Source organism: Lepidochelys olivacea, assembly GCF_965140295.1.
Source record: "Lepidochelys olivacea isolate rLepOli2 genome assembly, chromosome: 6".
NCBI lineage: Eukaryota > Metazoa > Chordata > Testudines > Cheloniidae > Lepidochelys > Lepidochelys olivacea.
In genome coordinates this window covers 30,228,480-30,246,050 of record NC_140416.1, presented here as the reverse complement: position 1 = coordinate 30,246,050, position 17,571 = coordinate 30,228,480, and the positions used below count along the sequence as shown (strand labels likewise).

The 17,571-nt window shown below is 42.0% G+C and overlaps 1 protein-coding gene across 11 annotated transcripts in view; it reads left to right on the top strand.

Moving 5' to 3' along the window:
* DENND2B (DENN domain containing 2B) overlaps positions 1 to 17,571 on the top strand; it is a 297,272-nt gene that overhangs the window by 126,466 nt on the left and 153,235 nt on the right. For all 11 annotated transcript variants that reach the window (XM_084630242.1, XM_084630241.1, XM_084630235.1 and 8 more), the window contains one exon: positions 16,544 to 16,648. In XM_084630242.1, coding sequence (XP_084486368.1) covers positions 16,569 to 16,648 — 80 coding nt within the window. In that variant the 5' untranslated portion in view covers positions 16,544 to 16,568. The remainder of the gene's footprint in view (positions 1 to 16,543; positions 16,649 to 17,571) is intronic.

Sequence of the window (17,571 nt, the reverse complement as noted above, 5' to 3'; positions counted from 1 at the left end):
TTATATACATTAGTGACATAAAATATATTTAGAGTGCATTTCTACATTAGCATAGTTCTGCCTTAAAGTGAAAGCATAAAGACAGTCTGAGGTTTCAGTGCCTTGTTGAGTGTAGTATGCACTCAATTTAGCACAGGGACAATTTCCTTGTGTCAGATAGTCTCTGATCAAGCATCCTCTCTTCGTTAGACCAGCAACTCAGCAGTTCATTCCCCATTTCTGTTTCCTTCTTCCTGAACTGAAGGTGTGTAAATAACACACTCTTCAAGAGCATTTTTCAGTATCTTCTAAAATTCTGAAGTAATTAGGGCTGTCAAGCAATTAAAAAATTAATTGTGCAATTAATCACACTTAATAATAGAATACCATTTATTTAAATATTTTTAGATGTTTTCTACATTTTCAAATATATTGATTTCAGTTACAAAACAGAATACAAAGTGTACCGTGCTCACTTTATATTTATTTCTGATTACAAGTATTTGCACGGTAAAAAAACAAAAGAAATAGTATTTTTGAATTCACCTAAGACAAGTACTGTAGTGCAATCTCTTTATCATGAAAGTTGAACTTACAAATGTAGAATTATGTACAAAAAAACTGCATTCAAAAATAAAGCAACGTTAAACTTTAGAGCCTACAAATCCACTCAGTCCTACTTCTTGTTCAGCCAGTCGCTCAAACAAACAAGTTTGTTTACATTTGCAGGAGATAATGGTGCCCTCTTCTTATTTAGAAGTAGGACTGAGTGGACTTGTCGGCTCTGAAGTTTTACATTGTTTTGTTTTTGAGTGCAGTTACATAACAAAAAAAAAATCTACATTTGTAAGATGCACTTCACAACAAAGAGATTGCACTATAGTACTTGTATGAAGTGAATTGAAAACTACTATTTCTTTCGTTTATCATTTTTACAGTGTGCAAATATTTGTAATAAAAATATACACTTTCATTTCAATTAAAACACAGAATACAATATATATGAAAATGTAGAAAAACATCCAAAATATTAAATAAATTTAAATTTGTATTCTGTTGTTTAACAGTGCAATTAAAACTGATTAATCATGATTAATTGTTTTGAGTTAATCGTGTGAGTTAACTGCAATTAATTGACAGCCCTAGAAGTAATCCAAATTAAATAAAACTGAAGAAGTATTTATTTTAAGATACAGCAGAGGAAAAAATGATGAAACATATTTTTTAAAAATACACTGTATGATTGCTATAGAAATCCTGATGCATATTAGTTGAATTCTACGAATACCTTACTTACAAAGGTAGGGTCAGGCTCTACTCTGTTATGCTGGTGTAAATCTGAAGTGATTCCACAGGAAGTCAATGGAGTAACTGAGTTCAGAATCTAGACCATGGGATCTAAGAGCTTTTCTAGACAAGGGAACAGGTGATTTTAGTTGAGTTAGCTAACATGATTTGAAACACCACTTCCTTCTTACACCTAGGGCAAAACGTGTTTTAAAAAAGTTAGCTAATGTTTTAAAACTCTGTTGTAGATAAGGAAACTTTTACAGGTGTTGCCTGGTTGAGATGAACCCTAAGCTCACATCTAGGTTTCAACTGATTAACTGATGTAGTTCAACTTGCCTTGTCTACACTAAAGATTCAGAAAATGTTAGATTGTGCTAGCTAACATGATCTAAGAAACAAGCCTTTTATCCTAGTCCAGACATATACCCCTACTGTAGATGCACTTTAAGGCTTTGTCTAAATGAGGATTTAAAGGTGTGATGATAACATGCATAAGCTAATACACTCTAACGTATTTGTTGGACAAGACATACTGTCTTCAATAAGTGCAAACCTAGTCAAGCCAAAGCACTAGGAACTAGTGCTTCCTTCCCCTGGGCTACTTCCCTCTCCTGCTCTTCAGCTTGTGGGGCTTCCTGCCCTCTCCCTCTCTCTCTCTCTCTGCACAAGCTGGGTGTCTCTTTACCTAGGGTCTTGGTCTTCTAGCCAGCCACAGCACTTCTCCAAACTCTCCTCTACTTCAACTCCTTCAAACTGCACTCTGCTCCAACTCCTTCCCCTGGCTGATTGAAGCAGGGGGGTTTTATCAGGTGACTAGCTTCAGGTGCTCTAATTGGCTTCAGGTGCTGTTAATTAATCTATAGAAACCTTTCTTCCCTTTACATGGAATAAGGCTTCTCCTCATCCTGGGGCTTACATATCTCTCCTAGATCACTCTCCTGCAGCCTTCTGACCATGCTGTATCACATGATCTTATTGAAATCTTTAAAGGACGTGACCAGCTAACGCAACTGTAAAAGACCACATATAGGCTAAGATAATAGGTATGTTTTTTGCAATATATAGCAACATGTGCTAACATGTTCTAGACAAGGAAACATGTACTTTAACATATTCTACATAGGCCTGGGTCCCTCCCTCTCCACTACCCGTCTCTGGGTTACTAGTGGGACAATAGATATCCTAGTTCAGGGGCAGGAAACTGCGCCCTGAAAATCCCCCCCAAGAAGAAGAAGCATGGGACCCATCATAATCGTACCAGCAATTTGCCACAATCAGCAAACATTATTGGAAAGATGATAAGCAGTGTCAATGCTAGATGATAAGGGGTGTTTCAAATCAAGTTTGTTAATGTGATTTTATGTATCTTTTTTCCCCAGCCTAGAAAGGGACTCTGACTCAACAATGACTAAGCCCATTTTCTTAATGTTTCCTTCCCTACCATTGTGGGACCAGTCACTTCTAATATTCCCATGGAACAGCTAGGCGCACAGTTTCAGATAGAGCAGTAATGTGCAGTGAAGGCTTATAGAGTCTGTAAAAGTTTATCTTCAGCGTAATGTATTTGCAGTACTGGACATGTTCATTTGCAAGTTAAATAATTAACACAAATGTATTAGTAAGTCTTTGCCACAATGAAGTTGTTTCTTTGCTTGTTTGACAATAGCTATACCTTATCAAAAAGGGAAATAACTCATAAGCTAACTAGTGGCCAAATTAATGAATAAGTGGTTTATCACAGTTTGCTTTAAACAAGGCACAAATCAATACATAGTTTTGTCATTCCAGATTTATACAAATATAAGTATGCAAGGTTTAGTTCAAATCCACCTTACCTATAGACATGATTTAAATATCCAAGGCCAAGAATTAAAAAAAAAATCTCATGCTATACTCTAATGAATGAATAAATAAATCGTGAAACACGTAAAAGCCAAGCAGTATACTTACCTAAATTCAGAACTGTGTCAAATACATATCACAATATGTTCCCCATAATTTTAACAACAGAAAAATCCATTTTAACAATATTGAAAACATCCAGTAGATGATAAGCAAGTATGGGACAGCAGTGCTGATCTTGTTTAGTTTTTATGTGGTTTTCTTTGTGTTTTATAGCTCTGATTGTCTTAGCAACGTTGGAATTATGAGAATGATACAGTGCTTTAACATGACACTTTTAGCACAAACGGACTGTAATACACTCTGAGTAGCAATGATGTAGCCTATTAATCTGTCTGTTCTATCTACTGGGGGATTTATGCCTTCAGCTGATAGGAGGCAGCATGACAGAAAGTAAAAAGCCAAAAGATGAAGGAAATTTGTCATCATTAAGGATTTCTGGCACATGTCCACTGTTGATCAGATCAAGATCTGACAAATGCAGATATTTAAGCAGTAGATTTGTGTACAAAGCAAACCTGGTTTGGGCTTCACGACATCTCTACCCTCTCAACATCAGTGGACGAGATCTGCAATATGGCCTTAGATGGGTGACGATGCCTCTCAGCCCATAAATAAAGGAAATGCTATTAGATTAAAGATAACTTGATTTTGAGTAAAATTTGTCAGATGTGTGTAAGTGATTTAGTAGCCTATGTCTCATTGAATATAATTCAGGCTCCTAAGTCACTTAGGTTCCTAACCCCTTTATTATGTTTCGGGGGGGGGCGGGGAGGAGTGTTTAATATTGAGTTAGGCCTCAACTTCAGCAAAGCACTTGATCCTGTGTTGAACGTAAGCATGTGAGTAATTCCATTGTTTAAAGTTCAGCGTGTGCGTAAGTACTTTGCTGGATCAGGGCCTAACTGTGGCAGTGAGGTAAGTACAGTTAGGGCTGATCCAATTTTGTCTGAGTGCGGACTGCAAGATTCAGCCTGTACCAATGTGAATATTTAACTATCCCAAATTAATTAAAAGAGGACGGGTTAGTATTCTGTATGCAGTGGCCACTTTTCACATTAACATGGCAGTCAGACACTAGGGCTCAGAGATTCAATCCCTACAACCGGGGCTGAATTTTCAAATCAGCTCATCTCCCCTGAAGGCCCCTAAATGAAGTTCCCAGGTGGGTTCTGAGCTCTTGTGAAAATCTGGCTTCAGCTGTGGATGCTGAGCCTTTCTGAAAGGTTTGGCTTAGAGGTGTATCCTGGGCATTCTGTGAGGAACTGAACTGAACTCTGTTCCCATGTGGGGTGATTGTTTGTTTTTTATTTTTCCTGTTGTAAACATGCCAGTTTAAAAGTCACTCATACGGAGGAAATTCCCTCCTTCTCCAGCTCCAAGTTGTCCAATTCAGAGCTGTGCAGTCGTAGAGGATTGTCAGGAAATAGTTGAGAAAAGGAATGCAGCCTCCCTCCTGGTCGCTCATCACAGCTGTGCAGCTCGGTCTGCTTGGAGCTCCTTTAATGGCTTCCTGTAAACGGCCAAGTGCTCTCAGCGTTATTTTCTTCACTAAACAGTGACATATTTCTGGGTAGTGACTAATGTTGTTCGAAGAAAAGGGTGGAGAAACAAGGCTGGGCGAGTGGGTTATACTAGCATGTTCTGTACATTGTCACAATAGGTCCTCTTGGTGAGAGCAAGGCCTCTGCGGTGCTCTATGCCTGCTCAGCCATGCTGGGTGCTATACAGAAGATGGCATAGCTAAAGATCCATCCCTTTTCCCATCCACTTTGGCAAAGCTAGTGACTACTGTGGTGCTAGCTTTCTCAAGCCTTGTGCTTAGAGGAGTGCAAAGATCACATTGTACCCAGACTCTGCACTGAGTTATGTGTGTATGTGTGTGTATGTATGTATGTATTCTATTTGTGCCCCCTTTTCCTCACGTTTGAGCACCTTTGTGCAGGGATGAGTATGGTGCACGAGAATATGGGTGAGCATTTGTTGCATTAAACCAAATATTCCCCAGCAGGCAAATTGCCATATTCTCTAGTACTATAGAACCTAAACTACAGATCTAAAATTATGACTCACTACAATCAAGAGGGAAAATATACATTGAGGTGCTCTGCAAATAATCCATTTTGGGCCCTGTATGCAGGTCTCTGACTTTCCTCTTAGGGGGGGTTCTGCACCCGTCCGAACAATCCTGAGGATGGGCTTGCTACCGTAGTAGGAGCTGTAGAGCTACCAATCAGTTACATGATGGTCGGCACCCACAGACTGCTGTGAGCTCCCAGCCTGATGGTTGGCCCTTCAGAAATTCTGGCACCTTTCTCCTGTGAAGGCCCAGGGAGTCCACTGTAGCCCTGTGGCCATTGTTTGGCCCATGTTGTATTTATGGATTTGTTGGAATCTAAGGGTCTGACCCTGTAAACCCTTTAAATGTTGCCCAATCTTGCCATTCCTGAGAACCTCATGATATTTGGTGTTTTTCTGACACCCCTGTCTCCTGGAGTAACATGATCACATAAGAATCTCAGCTTTCATTTAAAAAAGAAGTTTCTATCCCTAATGGTTAGAGAGGAGAGTTTGAAAGTGTGACCCTCAAAGACTCCAGAACTAGGAGGCAACTAAAAAAGAGCCACACATTTATTATTTTTTAAATCCCATGATATTTAAGCCTCTCACAATTTTTTTGCGACCTTTCCCATGATTTTTGAATGTGTGGAATTGGCAACACTGTTTTATCTGCTTGAGTAGTCGCACTGGGACTATTCACATTCTTAAGGGCTGGTAGGGTAGAGCCCTAAATTTATACTCTGAACACACAGCTTCTTTATGGGACTGTCATGGTAAGCATTATTCTAGAGTGGCACATGTGACCTGAGAGCAGAGTTGAGTATTCTGATACCCCTCCCTTTCTCCACACCTTGACATGAACCATCTTGAACTTCTAACTACTTCTTTGCTAAAACTTGACTTTGGTGGGAAGACCCACAGACAAGGCTGCTATGATGTAAAATTGTCCAAAGCTAGGTGTGATGTCCTCTCTTTGTTTTCTACTGTAGCTAACAGAGCCCCATGGACAGGGAAGCTAGTCTGAAAAGTCAACAGGAGTCTTTCTTCTTCTGGTCTTTTCCTCTCTCCTTCTGGCTTCACACCACTGTGTTGAGCTGCAATAAGAAAACAGTCATGTCTCTGTTAAATCATGACACAAACTTTGACATGTGCATCTCTTCACAAGTTTTTAGTGAGCAAACACAAGTTATTTTTCTCTAGCCATGATTTTGGATGTTTGTTTGGATTTTAGCACCACTTCTGACAGTGTACAAGCTGCTTTCATGTCAAAATCCTCAAAAAGGGATCAGCCTAGAAGCCGCAGCTAAAACAGAAAATACCTGGGGGACAATGTCCTATAAAAATGGCTTTTATGGTATCTGTGACGGGTTTGGGCCCTTTAGGGTGTCACCTGATCTGCTGGGATTTAACTGAGCCTCCCCTGCTCACTCGGCCTGGGTTCCCTCTTACTGCTTTGCTGGATTAGGCTCTCCGGCTTCTTGCAGCGCGCACACACACAGGTAGGGCGACACCCCGCTGCAGACACAGAGTGAATTCAGCTCTGTGTGAGAGAACTCCCCCAACACTCGTGCCCACTCCCTTTGAGGGGTACAAACCCAAAGGTTTTTTTGAAAATTCCCCCCCCCCCCAATGTGGAGGGGGATATGCACAACTTCTTGCCTCCCCAGTTGGAAATTACATAAACTGAGTTATATTGTAATCAAGAAATAAGTTTACTGACTACAAAAGGTGAATTTTAAGTAAATATAAGAGAACAGACAGAACAAAGCAGATACTGAGCAAATAAAACAAAGTACACAAGCTAAACTCAATATACTTAAGAAACAGGTTACAAAGTGTAATTTCTTACCCTAAGTGTTATTTTAGGCAGGTTGCAAAGGTTCTGTGGTTCAGAGTTCCAGTTATATTCCTTTTCAGACTGGACCCCTGACTCAGTCTGGACTCTTCATCACCCCACCCCACCCCGCTGCCTTCCCTTCAGGTGGCTTTAGCAGTCTTTCTTCTTGGGCAGACAGGCCATGGAGAGGAGAAGACACATTTGCCTTCCTCCTCACCTTAAATAGGATTTATATAAGGTGGGAGTCCTTTGTTTCCCAAACTTGACCCCCCCCCTTCCCTTCCAGTGGAAAGTTACTGAAGTCCCAGGTAATGTTTAATATCAGGTGACAAGACCACATGACCTAGTAGTGTCACAGTTATGTCCCCAGGCAACTCCCAGCAGGCAGAGAGATTAGTATCTTCATGGTTTTGTTGTTCCTTCTTGATGGCTCATCAAGTCTGATGGCCTGTTATCTGGTGGGTGTCTTCCCAGTACACACCCAGTTGTAGTTGTTACATAGTCCATATTCCTAACTTTAGATACAGAAATGATACATTCATACAAATTGGATAATCACATTCAGTAAATCATACCCTTTCCAATGATACCTTACAAGACCCATCTTGCATAAAGTATATCTCTGTTATGTCATATTCATATCATAAGCATATTTTCCTAAAGAATATGTAGTGAAATGTCACAGTATCTCTACAGATACACACTTGAGACAAAAAAATTTTAAACAGTCACTGGCTTACAAGGGTGGATTTTCCTTTTTTAACCAAATAGGGCATTGGGGCTGTTGTGAGAGAACATAGTAGTATGTTTTACTGGAATGGAACAGGCACACTGCCACCAAGCCAAGCTGTGTCACTGAAGAGAATTTAGTAGTGCAGCTGTTCTTGAAATGTAGGCAAGATATCCTTAAACAAAGCATTTAGAAAAAATGTTCTTGCTTTAGAACTAACCCCTAGATGCCTAGACACCAGGAACAGCTCCTGCTAACTGAATAAACAGTCAGTCAACAATCTCACCATATTATTATTATTTATATTAATTATTTGTTTCCAGGGATTTGGTCATTGTAATATGGTGCAGGGACCATTTTTCAAAGCATGCACCAGGATTAGTAGCTTGCAGTGCTTTCCCTTCTCTATAAAGGCTTGTTTCCCATTAAGTCTCTAGCTCTCAAAAATGGCTCCTGATATTCCTTTAGGAGGGGGCCGGTTCCTTCAGATCTGCAGCAATAAAATTTCCTCATATTGTTTTGATCACCAGAACTTGCAAGATGAAAATAATTTGCCTTGACTGGGACTTTAGAAACACATGCAGGCCTTGGATCTCAAGCAGTCAGCTATTCCTTGGTACATTGGTCACCCATATATTTAATATGTAGCAGCATTCATATCCAGGCAGTTCCGAACTCTTCATGAACATTAATTAATCTTTGCAACAATTAAGACAGGACACACTTTACCCATGATAAACTGAGGTACAGAGTTTGCAGGGCCTTGCTCAACATTACACAGCAAAACACTGTTGCAATAAGACTTACATACATGCTGACCTTTTATGCATAATGAGTTGCCCCACTGACATCCAAGATGAAGTCTTTGGAGAATTAAGGCGCAACTCAGTCAGTGACAAAGCCAGGTTAGAGCCCAGAAGTCCAGACTCACCATCCCCTATCCTAAAAACTAGACAATGCTACTTATTCCCCTCCATCACCTTTCTACATTCCCCCAAAATTCCTCCCACCTGATTCATTTGAGCAGGGCTAAATGGGTCCCTTGCACCAGGGACTATTTCGCAGGCTAGAACCCGGTAATTGTCGGAGCTAGAGGGTTAGGATCTTGGAGAAGTTAAAACGTTCTGTTTTTTGTTGGTTTTTTTTTTTATAGTTCAGAGCTCTTTGGTAAATAATGGAATCTGGACTCTTCATAAGCGGACAGATAAACAATGCTAATGTTTCTGACTTTCAGAGAGCTGGCTTAGAAGGATCACAACATACTTTAAGGACTTTTAATTGGAATTGTATAATTACTGGAAAATATGCTTTAGAAATGAGGGAAGTCTTTAAAAATCAGAGTGTAATGAATCCTGTTTAAGTCTAAGTAGGAAAAAGTACCATATGGTTGGGGAGGGATTTTGAGTAGGCTATAAAACGAAAACATATAAGTCTGCTAAACTGGGGGAGTTTCAAATGAAGGGCCATCTTCTCTTCTTAGTTACGCTAGTAAGTTGAAGTTAGAAAAATTCAAGATGCAATTTTTTTAATTAACTACCAAGTTGTGTGGTGAATGCATCATCTGGAGTCGTTACGTTGAGATTGGATGCCTTTCTCAGGGTATGTCTCCACTCCAAGCTGTGGGGGTGTGATTTCCAGCTTGAGAAGATATAAAACGGAGCTGCGGCAGCAGGAGTGGCTAACCTCCCCGAGTACATACCTGGTGTCTCTGATGGGCATGCACTCAGGGTGTCTAGCCCCTCTTGCTGCTCATGGTGCAACGGGTACCATCTATTTTTAGTGTGCTAGCTTGATGAGAATTAGTGCAAGTATGACAATCAAGTTGGGAATCACACCCCAATCTTGAAATGTAGACATACCATAAGAGAGAGCCTCTAGGTCAGCCACAAGTGATGGGGTTCGAGAGCATTCCTTTTACATAATAGGAATGCATAGGGTCCTGCAATGCAGGAACTGCTGAGTAAATTCTATGGCCTGTTTTATGCAGGTCAGATTTGATGATTGTCGTGAACCTCCCTCTTCGCCCCCTCCGCCCCCCAGCCTCAATACCTCTGTCCCTCGTTCTCAGCTGGTATAAATTGACATGGCTCCATTACATACATGCAAAGCTACGTGTATTTACACCAGCTGAGGATCTGGCCCTATGAATCAACGTAACTGCAATTATTGGTATAAATGAGAGCAGAAGTTAGCTGGGAAAGGACTTGTGTTCAAATTAACAGATAATGGTGATTCCAAATCCATAGGATACATCAGGAGATGCAGAGGCAGTAATGTCATAAGGGAAGCCTAGTTTTTACCTCAGCCAGCTATCACAAAGACCATCTAGTCCAGTCCCCTGCACACCTGGCAGGACTAAGTATTCTCTAGACCAGTGGTTCTCAAAGCCAGTCTGCCGCTTGTTCAGGGAAAGCCTCTAGCGGTGCAGACCGGTTTGTTTACCTCCGTGTCTGCAGGTTCGGCCAATCGCAGCTCCCACTGGCTGCAGTTCGGTGCTCTGGACCAATGGGGGCTGCGGGAAGGGTGGCCAGCATGTCCCTTGGCCCGCACAGCTTCGCACAGCCCCCATTGGCCTGGAGCTGCGAACCGTGGCCAGTGGAGCTGCAATCGGCCGAACCTGCGGACGCGGCAGGTAAAGAAACTGGTCCGGCCCGCTAGGGGCTTTCCCTGAACAAGTGGCGGACCGGCTTTGAGAACCACTGGTCTAGACCATCCCTGACAGGTGTTTGTCTAACCTGCTCTTAAAAATCTCCAATGACAGAGATTCAACAACCTCCATAGGCAATTTATTCTTGTACTTAACAACACTGACCATTTTTCTTAATGCCCTACCTAAACCAAGATCTAAAACCAAGACCCGGGAGGCCCTTATCCAATACCTCCTCTTTGCTGACAATGCAGCAGTGACAACCCTTATGGACAGTTTTTCCAAAGCCTGTCAAGACTTTGGACTTCCCATAAGCTGAAAAAAAAAACAACAAAGATAATGTGCTAAGGAGTTGAGGAAGCACCTCCATCAAGATCATCAACTATGAATTTGAAGTGGTGAACGAGTCCCTGGAGTCCACTATCACAGTTAGCCTTTCACATGAAACAGAACTCAGCATCTGCATTGGAAAAGCCACCACAATGTCTAGACTGAGTAAGAGGGTATGGCAAAACAACAAACTGACAGACCACACAAAGATCTGTGTGTATCATGCATGTGTTATCAGCACACTTTTATATGGGCATGAGACATGGACCTTATACTCTCATTAGGAAAAGAGGCTTAACAGCTTTCATATGCGGTGCCTTTGTTGAATCTTTGGCATCTCCTGGAGGGACAGAGTCACCAACACTAAGGTGGTCAAGCGGGCCAGCACACCCAGCATGCAAACACTCCTCAAACAGAGATGCCTCCGCTGGCCTGGGCATGTGTGTCGAACTAGTGATGGGCACATCTCAAAGGACATTCTCTATGGTTAATTGACATCTGGAAAAAGATCCAGAGGATGCCCAAAATTGTGTTTCAAGGATGTGTGCAAGTGAGACCTCAAAGAAATGGACATGGATGTGGAGTTATGAGAGACCATTTATCCAGTTTGTCCAGATCATTTTGAATTTTAATCCTATCCTCCAAAGCACTTGCAATCCCTCCTAGCTTGGTGTCCTCTGGAAACTTTATAAATGTACTCTCTATGCCACTACCTAAATCACTGATGAAGATATTGAACAGAACTGGACCCAGAATTGATCCCTGCGGGACCTCACTCGATATGCCCTTCCAGTTTGACTTTGAACCATTGATAACTACTCTCTGGGAACGGTTTTCAAACCAGTTATGCACTCACCTTATAGTAACTCCATATTGGTTGTATTTCCCTAGTTTGTTTATGAGAGGGTCATGCGAGACATTATCAAAAGCTTTACTAAAGTCAAGATATACCACATCTACAGCTTCCCCCCATCCCCAAGGCTTGTTACCCTGTCAAAGAAAGCTATTAGGTTGGTTGGACATAATTTGTTATTGACAAATCCATGCTGACTGTTAATTATCAACTTATTATCTTCTAGATGTCTACAAATTCATTGCTTAATTATTTGCTGCATTATCTTTCTGGGTACAGAAGTTAAGCTCTCAAAAGATCTTGCCAGATGATTGTGGAAGAAGTAAATAAAAAGGATTTAATAATGAATAGGGGCAAAATTTTATCATCCTTACTCTGTCAGTAATACTCATTGTAAGGAAAGTGATCACTTTAGATAAGCTATTACCAGCAGGACAGTGGGGTGGGAGAAGGTATTTTTTCATGCTTTGTGTGTATATAAAAAGATCTTCTACACTTTCCACAGTATGCATCCGATGAAGTGAGCTGTAGCTCACAAAAGCTTATGCTCAAATAAATTGGTTAGTCGCTAAGGTGCCACAAGTACTCCTTTTCACTTTACTCTGAGTAATTCCATTAAAATTGGTAGGACTACTTGTGGAGTAAGGGGTTATTCAGTGTGAGTATGGGTACCAGAATCTGACTTTAAATATATAAATAAAAACAATTCTATAACCTTTTTTTTAAAGGGAGAGAGAGAGAGAAAGAAAGCAAAGCCGGGCATTGCAGAACGCATTTGATGTTGTCCATCCATGGTTGTTTTGGATCTGTATTTTGCAATGTGTCATAATGCTGGAAATGTTGTTTTTTGTTTCTGTGTAAGTAATTGGTGGGCAGCCTGTGGCCCACGAGCTTCATGTGGCCCATCAGGATAATCTGATTGCGGGCCACAAGACATTTTGATGATGATGACTATCTGCAGGCATGGCCCTCCGCAGCTCCCAGTGGCCACAGTTCGCCGTTCCCGGCCAATGGGAGCTGCGGGAAGCCACGGGCTGCAGGGCTGTGCTGGTCCACCACTGGTGTAAGTAGTTTATGAATATTGTGATAAAGAGTATTGTCATAGAACCCCAGGGGATGTGGTTATCACTCTAATATCTCTCAGAAAGTTACGGGGCTGTCACATTCCTTTAAACTCCCTGCAATAAAACAGCAATACATTTATATTTGATTCTTTTATGTAGCTTTCTATCTGATCTATAAAACTTACTTCAGTTTCATCTATATTTTGATTTAAGATCAATGAAACTTCCTACGTAACTAAATGTCACCAGCTGGTCTCCCAGACACCCCAATGTGATGCCGTTCGTGGTAATAGTACTATTGATTGATTTGTATTATGCATCCGTGACTATGGTATTTGGGTTCGCTTTATAGACTGAGATAGTACCAAACATCACCACCCCCAAAATTTTGATACGGAACAAATATTAAAAGTAAAGACAAATTATAAGGGAGAGTCATATTGTCTCACGCTCGCTAACCATTGAAAGTACTTCCAAGTCACTTCTGTGTGATAGTATTATTCCTGTAGCACTGCTATTGCCTTATTTGCTTTTAAGCTGACAGGATTTTCCCAGTGGTAATTATATATTGCATAAGTTAGAGGCAAATTCTACCCTCAGATGTGAGTGGGTGGCTCTCACTGAAGTTGTAATAGAATTTATTTATTTGCATCTTGATCTTTACTACAGTAGTTTCTAGGGGCCGATCAAAAACAAGGCTCCATTGTGCTAGGCACTGTACAAACATAGAGTATTGAACAGTAAATATAAGAAATAAACAATAAACCCCTCATGCTTCTGGACGTAAGCAAACCTCAAACTCTTGGGGGTTAGGAGGATCCTTTCCCCTAGCAGGCAAGTTATACCACAACTGCCTGTTGCAGGAACCTCCTTTGAAGCAGTTGGTACTGGGCACTGTTGGCGACAGGACACTTGGCCCCCTTGTCTGATTCAGATAAGGAAGAAGGTCCAGTGGTTAGGGTGCTGGCCTGGAGACTTCCTGTGTGTCCTTGAGTAAGTCACTTTGCCTCTCTTTTCCTTCATCCACTGTCTATAACCCTGGAAATCTTGCGATGTATTTTGAATTCAAGATTTTGCCCCCAAATTTGCCATGTTTTATGCATTTCTCAAAAACTGCTTCCTTTTCTACTGAAAAAGAGCCAGTTCTAAATAACAGTTGGTCAGTTCAGAGAGCTTATGGTAGCTTTGAAATACAGGGTTTAAATTATCACATATTTGTTGTGAAAACAATTATATCAAGTTTCGTAGTGCTGCCAAGATGCTCCAAACAGAAAATACTTTTTTATTAGGGGTGTGTGCATGTGTGTATCTTTCCTAAGTTTTACGCTACTCTGCAGCACCTCTAAAACAGATTTGTGTCCCAGGTTTCTTGAATCAAATTAGTCCATCTTGGTTCCTAACAGAAAAGTAAGTCTTCTAAAATGGATATAGCACATGTGTAGTAAAGGTCATCGTTTGACATTATGCTGTATTTATTTCATTTATTTTCAGCACCTTGTATTAGTGATTCAGACAGTCTTCCCCAGTACAAGCACTGGTGAGTGGAAAGTACTACGAAGCTATTGGTTCATTGTGGAGTTTGCAATCCTAGAAAGCCTGGCTAGCTTCAGAGTGTTTTTTTTTTCTTCCAAAGAAGTCATTTCCCAATTGTAGCAGGCAATTCATTGCAGCTCTGCTATCTGGAATGTATAATAACAATAACATTGAGACCTTAGTGGAATTTGGGGAACTTTAGTGCAGAAAAAATATTAGTAACTGGGAAAAACTTTCATCTGATCTGGGAAAGCTGATACACGTAAGACAATCAGAAAACTCCTGGAATCGGTAGTTTGTATAAGTGATTCTACAGTTTGAGCTGCATTCCACAGGAATTTTCTGTGACCTTATTTGCAGTGGAATAAAACAGTTTAGAGAAGGTCCTCTTCGCAGTGCTGAGTCTGTTTGTACAAGGCTTTATGTGTTGTCAATACCCAGCTCATCTGTCAGCATCGCTTTTCAAGAAGCCTTGATTTATGATGGGTTTAGGTAAACAGTGCGTCTTGCAATGCTTTTTATTGTTGCATTAACTATGCTATTTATAGGCTCCGCAGTCCGCAATTCTGGTCAGGGCTTAAGCAGCCCCTGGGTGGCAACTCAGCAACACAAGCTCCAGGCTACTGAGAGCTCAAAAGCCATTGAGAGCTAGTGTCTGGGAGTGTGCCAGCATCCTAAATCAGGGGCCCACTTCGTGTTTATGGTACCTGAGTTTTGTCTTGTTTCCCTCATGAGGGATGCTGTGTGGTATTTAAAGGTAGGGTTTTGGCAAAACATTTTTATAACAGCTAAGGAATGCCACTAAAGCAGCTGTAAGCAGAGCACTGCTCTGTACCAGTGGAGTGGGACTGTGATGCAGGCAATCCACAGAGCTAGGGGTCTATTCTGAAGAGGTGTGTGATGGAGGAGTGCACCAGTCACACATCTGGGATTAGAATCTGGCCCAAAGACTTTGTGGCTATATTCTGCTCTTGATCTCTGCACAAAATTCTCACTGGCATCAGTGGGATGCGGGCAGAATCAATCCCTCAGTAATGGGTGTTTCTTTGCCAGTATGTGGAGATGTTGCAAAAGTCAACTCAGTCTGTGCAGTCCCCCTCTTTTGGCTCTTGGGAGCGTGACTGAACAATTCAGTGTTTCTCTGGCATTCCTTTCTCACATACTTGTGGGACTTGCCGAACACAGAGTTACCACTCACCATCTCTCCCCGTTTACCACTGAGTGTTTTCCAGAATGTGTTTTTTGCTCAGCAATTCCTGCTTTACACATCTAAGCCCCTTTGCAGTTGAGAAGCAAGCTGATAGATATATTTCTTGTTTGTATGTGTCTCATGGGGCTACATCAGCAAGGTCTTCTCCACACTGCCTGCCATCTCCATATTTTCATTCCTACAGGATTCTTGTTATTCTTTGTGCCTCCTGGGTATAAAACAGAACAAACAAAATTTGTCTATTTTTAACAGCATTTGGATGCTCTTTTACATCAGGCCATCCATAAGGAATCTGTAAACTCAGGAATGTTAGATTTTGTTTAGATTGGAAATTCTAGAAATAATAATTGGATATGTATATTTTTCATTGTGATTAAAATTTAATTTATGGCTTTTGGTTTGTTCCCAGATCCCATCCCGCAGTACCGCTAGGAAGTAATTAGGAGTTATTACCACCTTTCTGCAGAGCAGGAAGGCAGAATCAGTTTTATTGCCTATTTTAGTATCTCAAGGCCTCTTTACTTAAATAATCTCATGGCTGCCGGGGAGCTAGTCAGAACCATCCGTGGATCTCTTCAGTAACCAACATGGTTTGAGCATGATTCCGTAATGTGCTGATGGCTGTGTTCAAAAAAGGTGTAGTGTGGATACAAACTGTGTTAAGTTTCTTAGATTTTTTTAGAGTAGCCAGAACTTTAAGCTCAGCTTTATCATTTGCCAGTGTCACTCACTGCAACTACTGACTTCTGTGCAAGCACTATTGGACAGAGAGCCAAAGCCAATTAGTGAAATTTTGCAAAATGAAGACCCATCTCTGTACTAATAGGGATGCGCCAAAATCAGAGCCATATACCCAACCCCCACGCACCTATCACTTCAACTTTGGGTCTGAAAAAATGGGATTCAGATCTGAACCACAATTGGTCAGGAGTTTTGGTTTTGCAAAATCATTATCTGGCGGACCAGATTTTGCAAAACGAGAAGACGCTCTGGGTTTTGCCCGTTGCTGACATGGTATTTTGGGGATATTATCTCTAGCACTTTGGAAAGCTTAATTGCCAGTTCAGCCCTATTTAAGCTTAATTCGCTTGACTTGGTTTCTTGCAGGTATCCAAATCCAGAGAGAGCAGAAATGACCATGACGGCCAACAAGAATGCTAGTGCCACTAACATAGCTGGAGGGAGTAAAGTGCCTCAGGATACTTTGGATCGGTAAGTCCACTGCAGACTGTGAAATTTAAACTAAACATTTCTGTGGATAATTTTGTATGTCTCAACATTTTGTCCCAGAAACTCTGGAAAAGGATGATTTGGTTTTGGAATTAAGTCTCAGATTTCCAACACTAGGAGAGCAGAAGAATATGTGCTAGGCAAGGCGTGGGCAAACTTTTTGGCCTGAGGGCCACATCTGGGTACGGAAATTGTATGGTGGGCCATGAATGCTCACGAAATTGGGGTGAGGGCTCTGGCTGGGGGTGCGGGCTCTGGGGTGGGGTTGGGGATAAGGGGTTGGGCTGTAGGAGGGTGTTCCAGGCTGGGACCGAGAGCTTTGGAGGGCAGGAGGGGGATCAGGCCTGGGGCAGGGGTTTGGGCTATGAGGGGTGGCTCAGGGGTGCAGACGCCAGGCAGCGCTTACCTCAAGTGGCTTCCGGAAGCAGCGGCATGTCCCCCATCCAGCTCCTACATGGAGGTGCTGCCCCGTCTGCAGGCACCGCCCCTGAAGCTCCCGTTGGCCATGATTCACAACCAATGGGAGCTGCGGCAGTGGTGCTTGGGGGGTAGGCAGCATGCGGAGCAGAGCCCCGTGGCTGCCCCATGCATAAGAGCAGGAGGGGGGACATGCCGTTGCTTCCGGGAGCCGCGCACAACGGCCCCCGACCCTGCTCCCCATCTGGAGTGCCAGAGCGGGGCAAGCACCAGACCTTGCTCCCCAACGGGAGCTCAAGGGCTGGATTAAAATGGCTGCTGGGCCAGATGTGGCCTGCAGGCCATAGTTTGCCCACCCCTGTGCTAGGCAAAGGGTGATGCTAGCAGGGACTGGAGACAGCAGTGTCTGAGAACACGTCCAGTCACTCCTCATGTGACATGTCTTTGTGGAGCTGCTGCTGCTGCTCACTGACGGATTTCACTTCGGA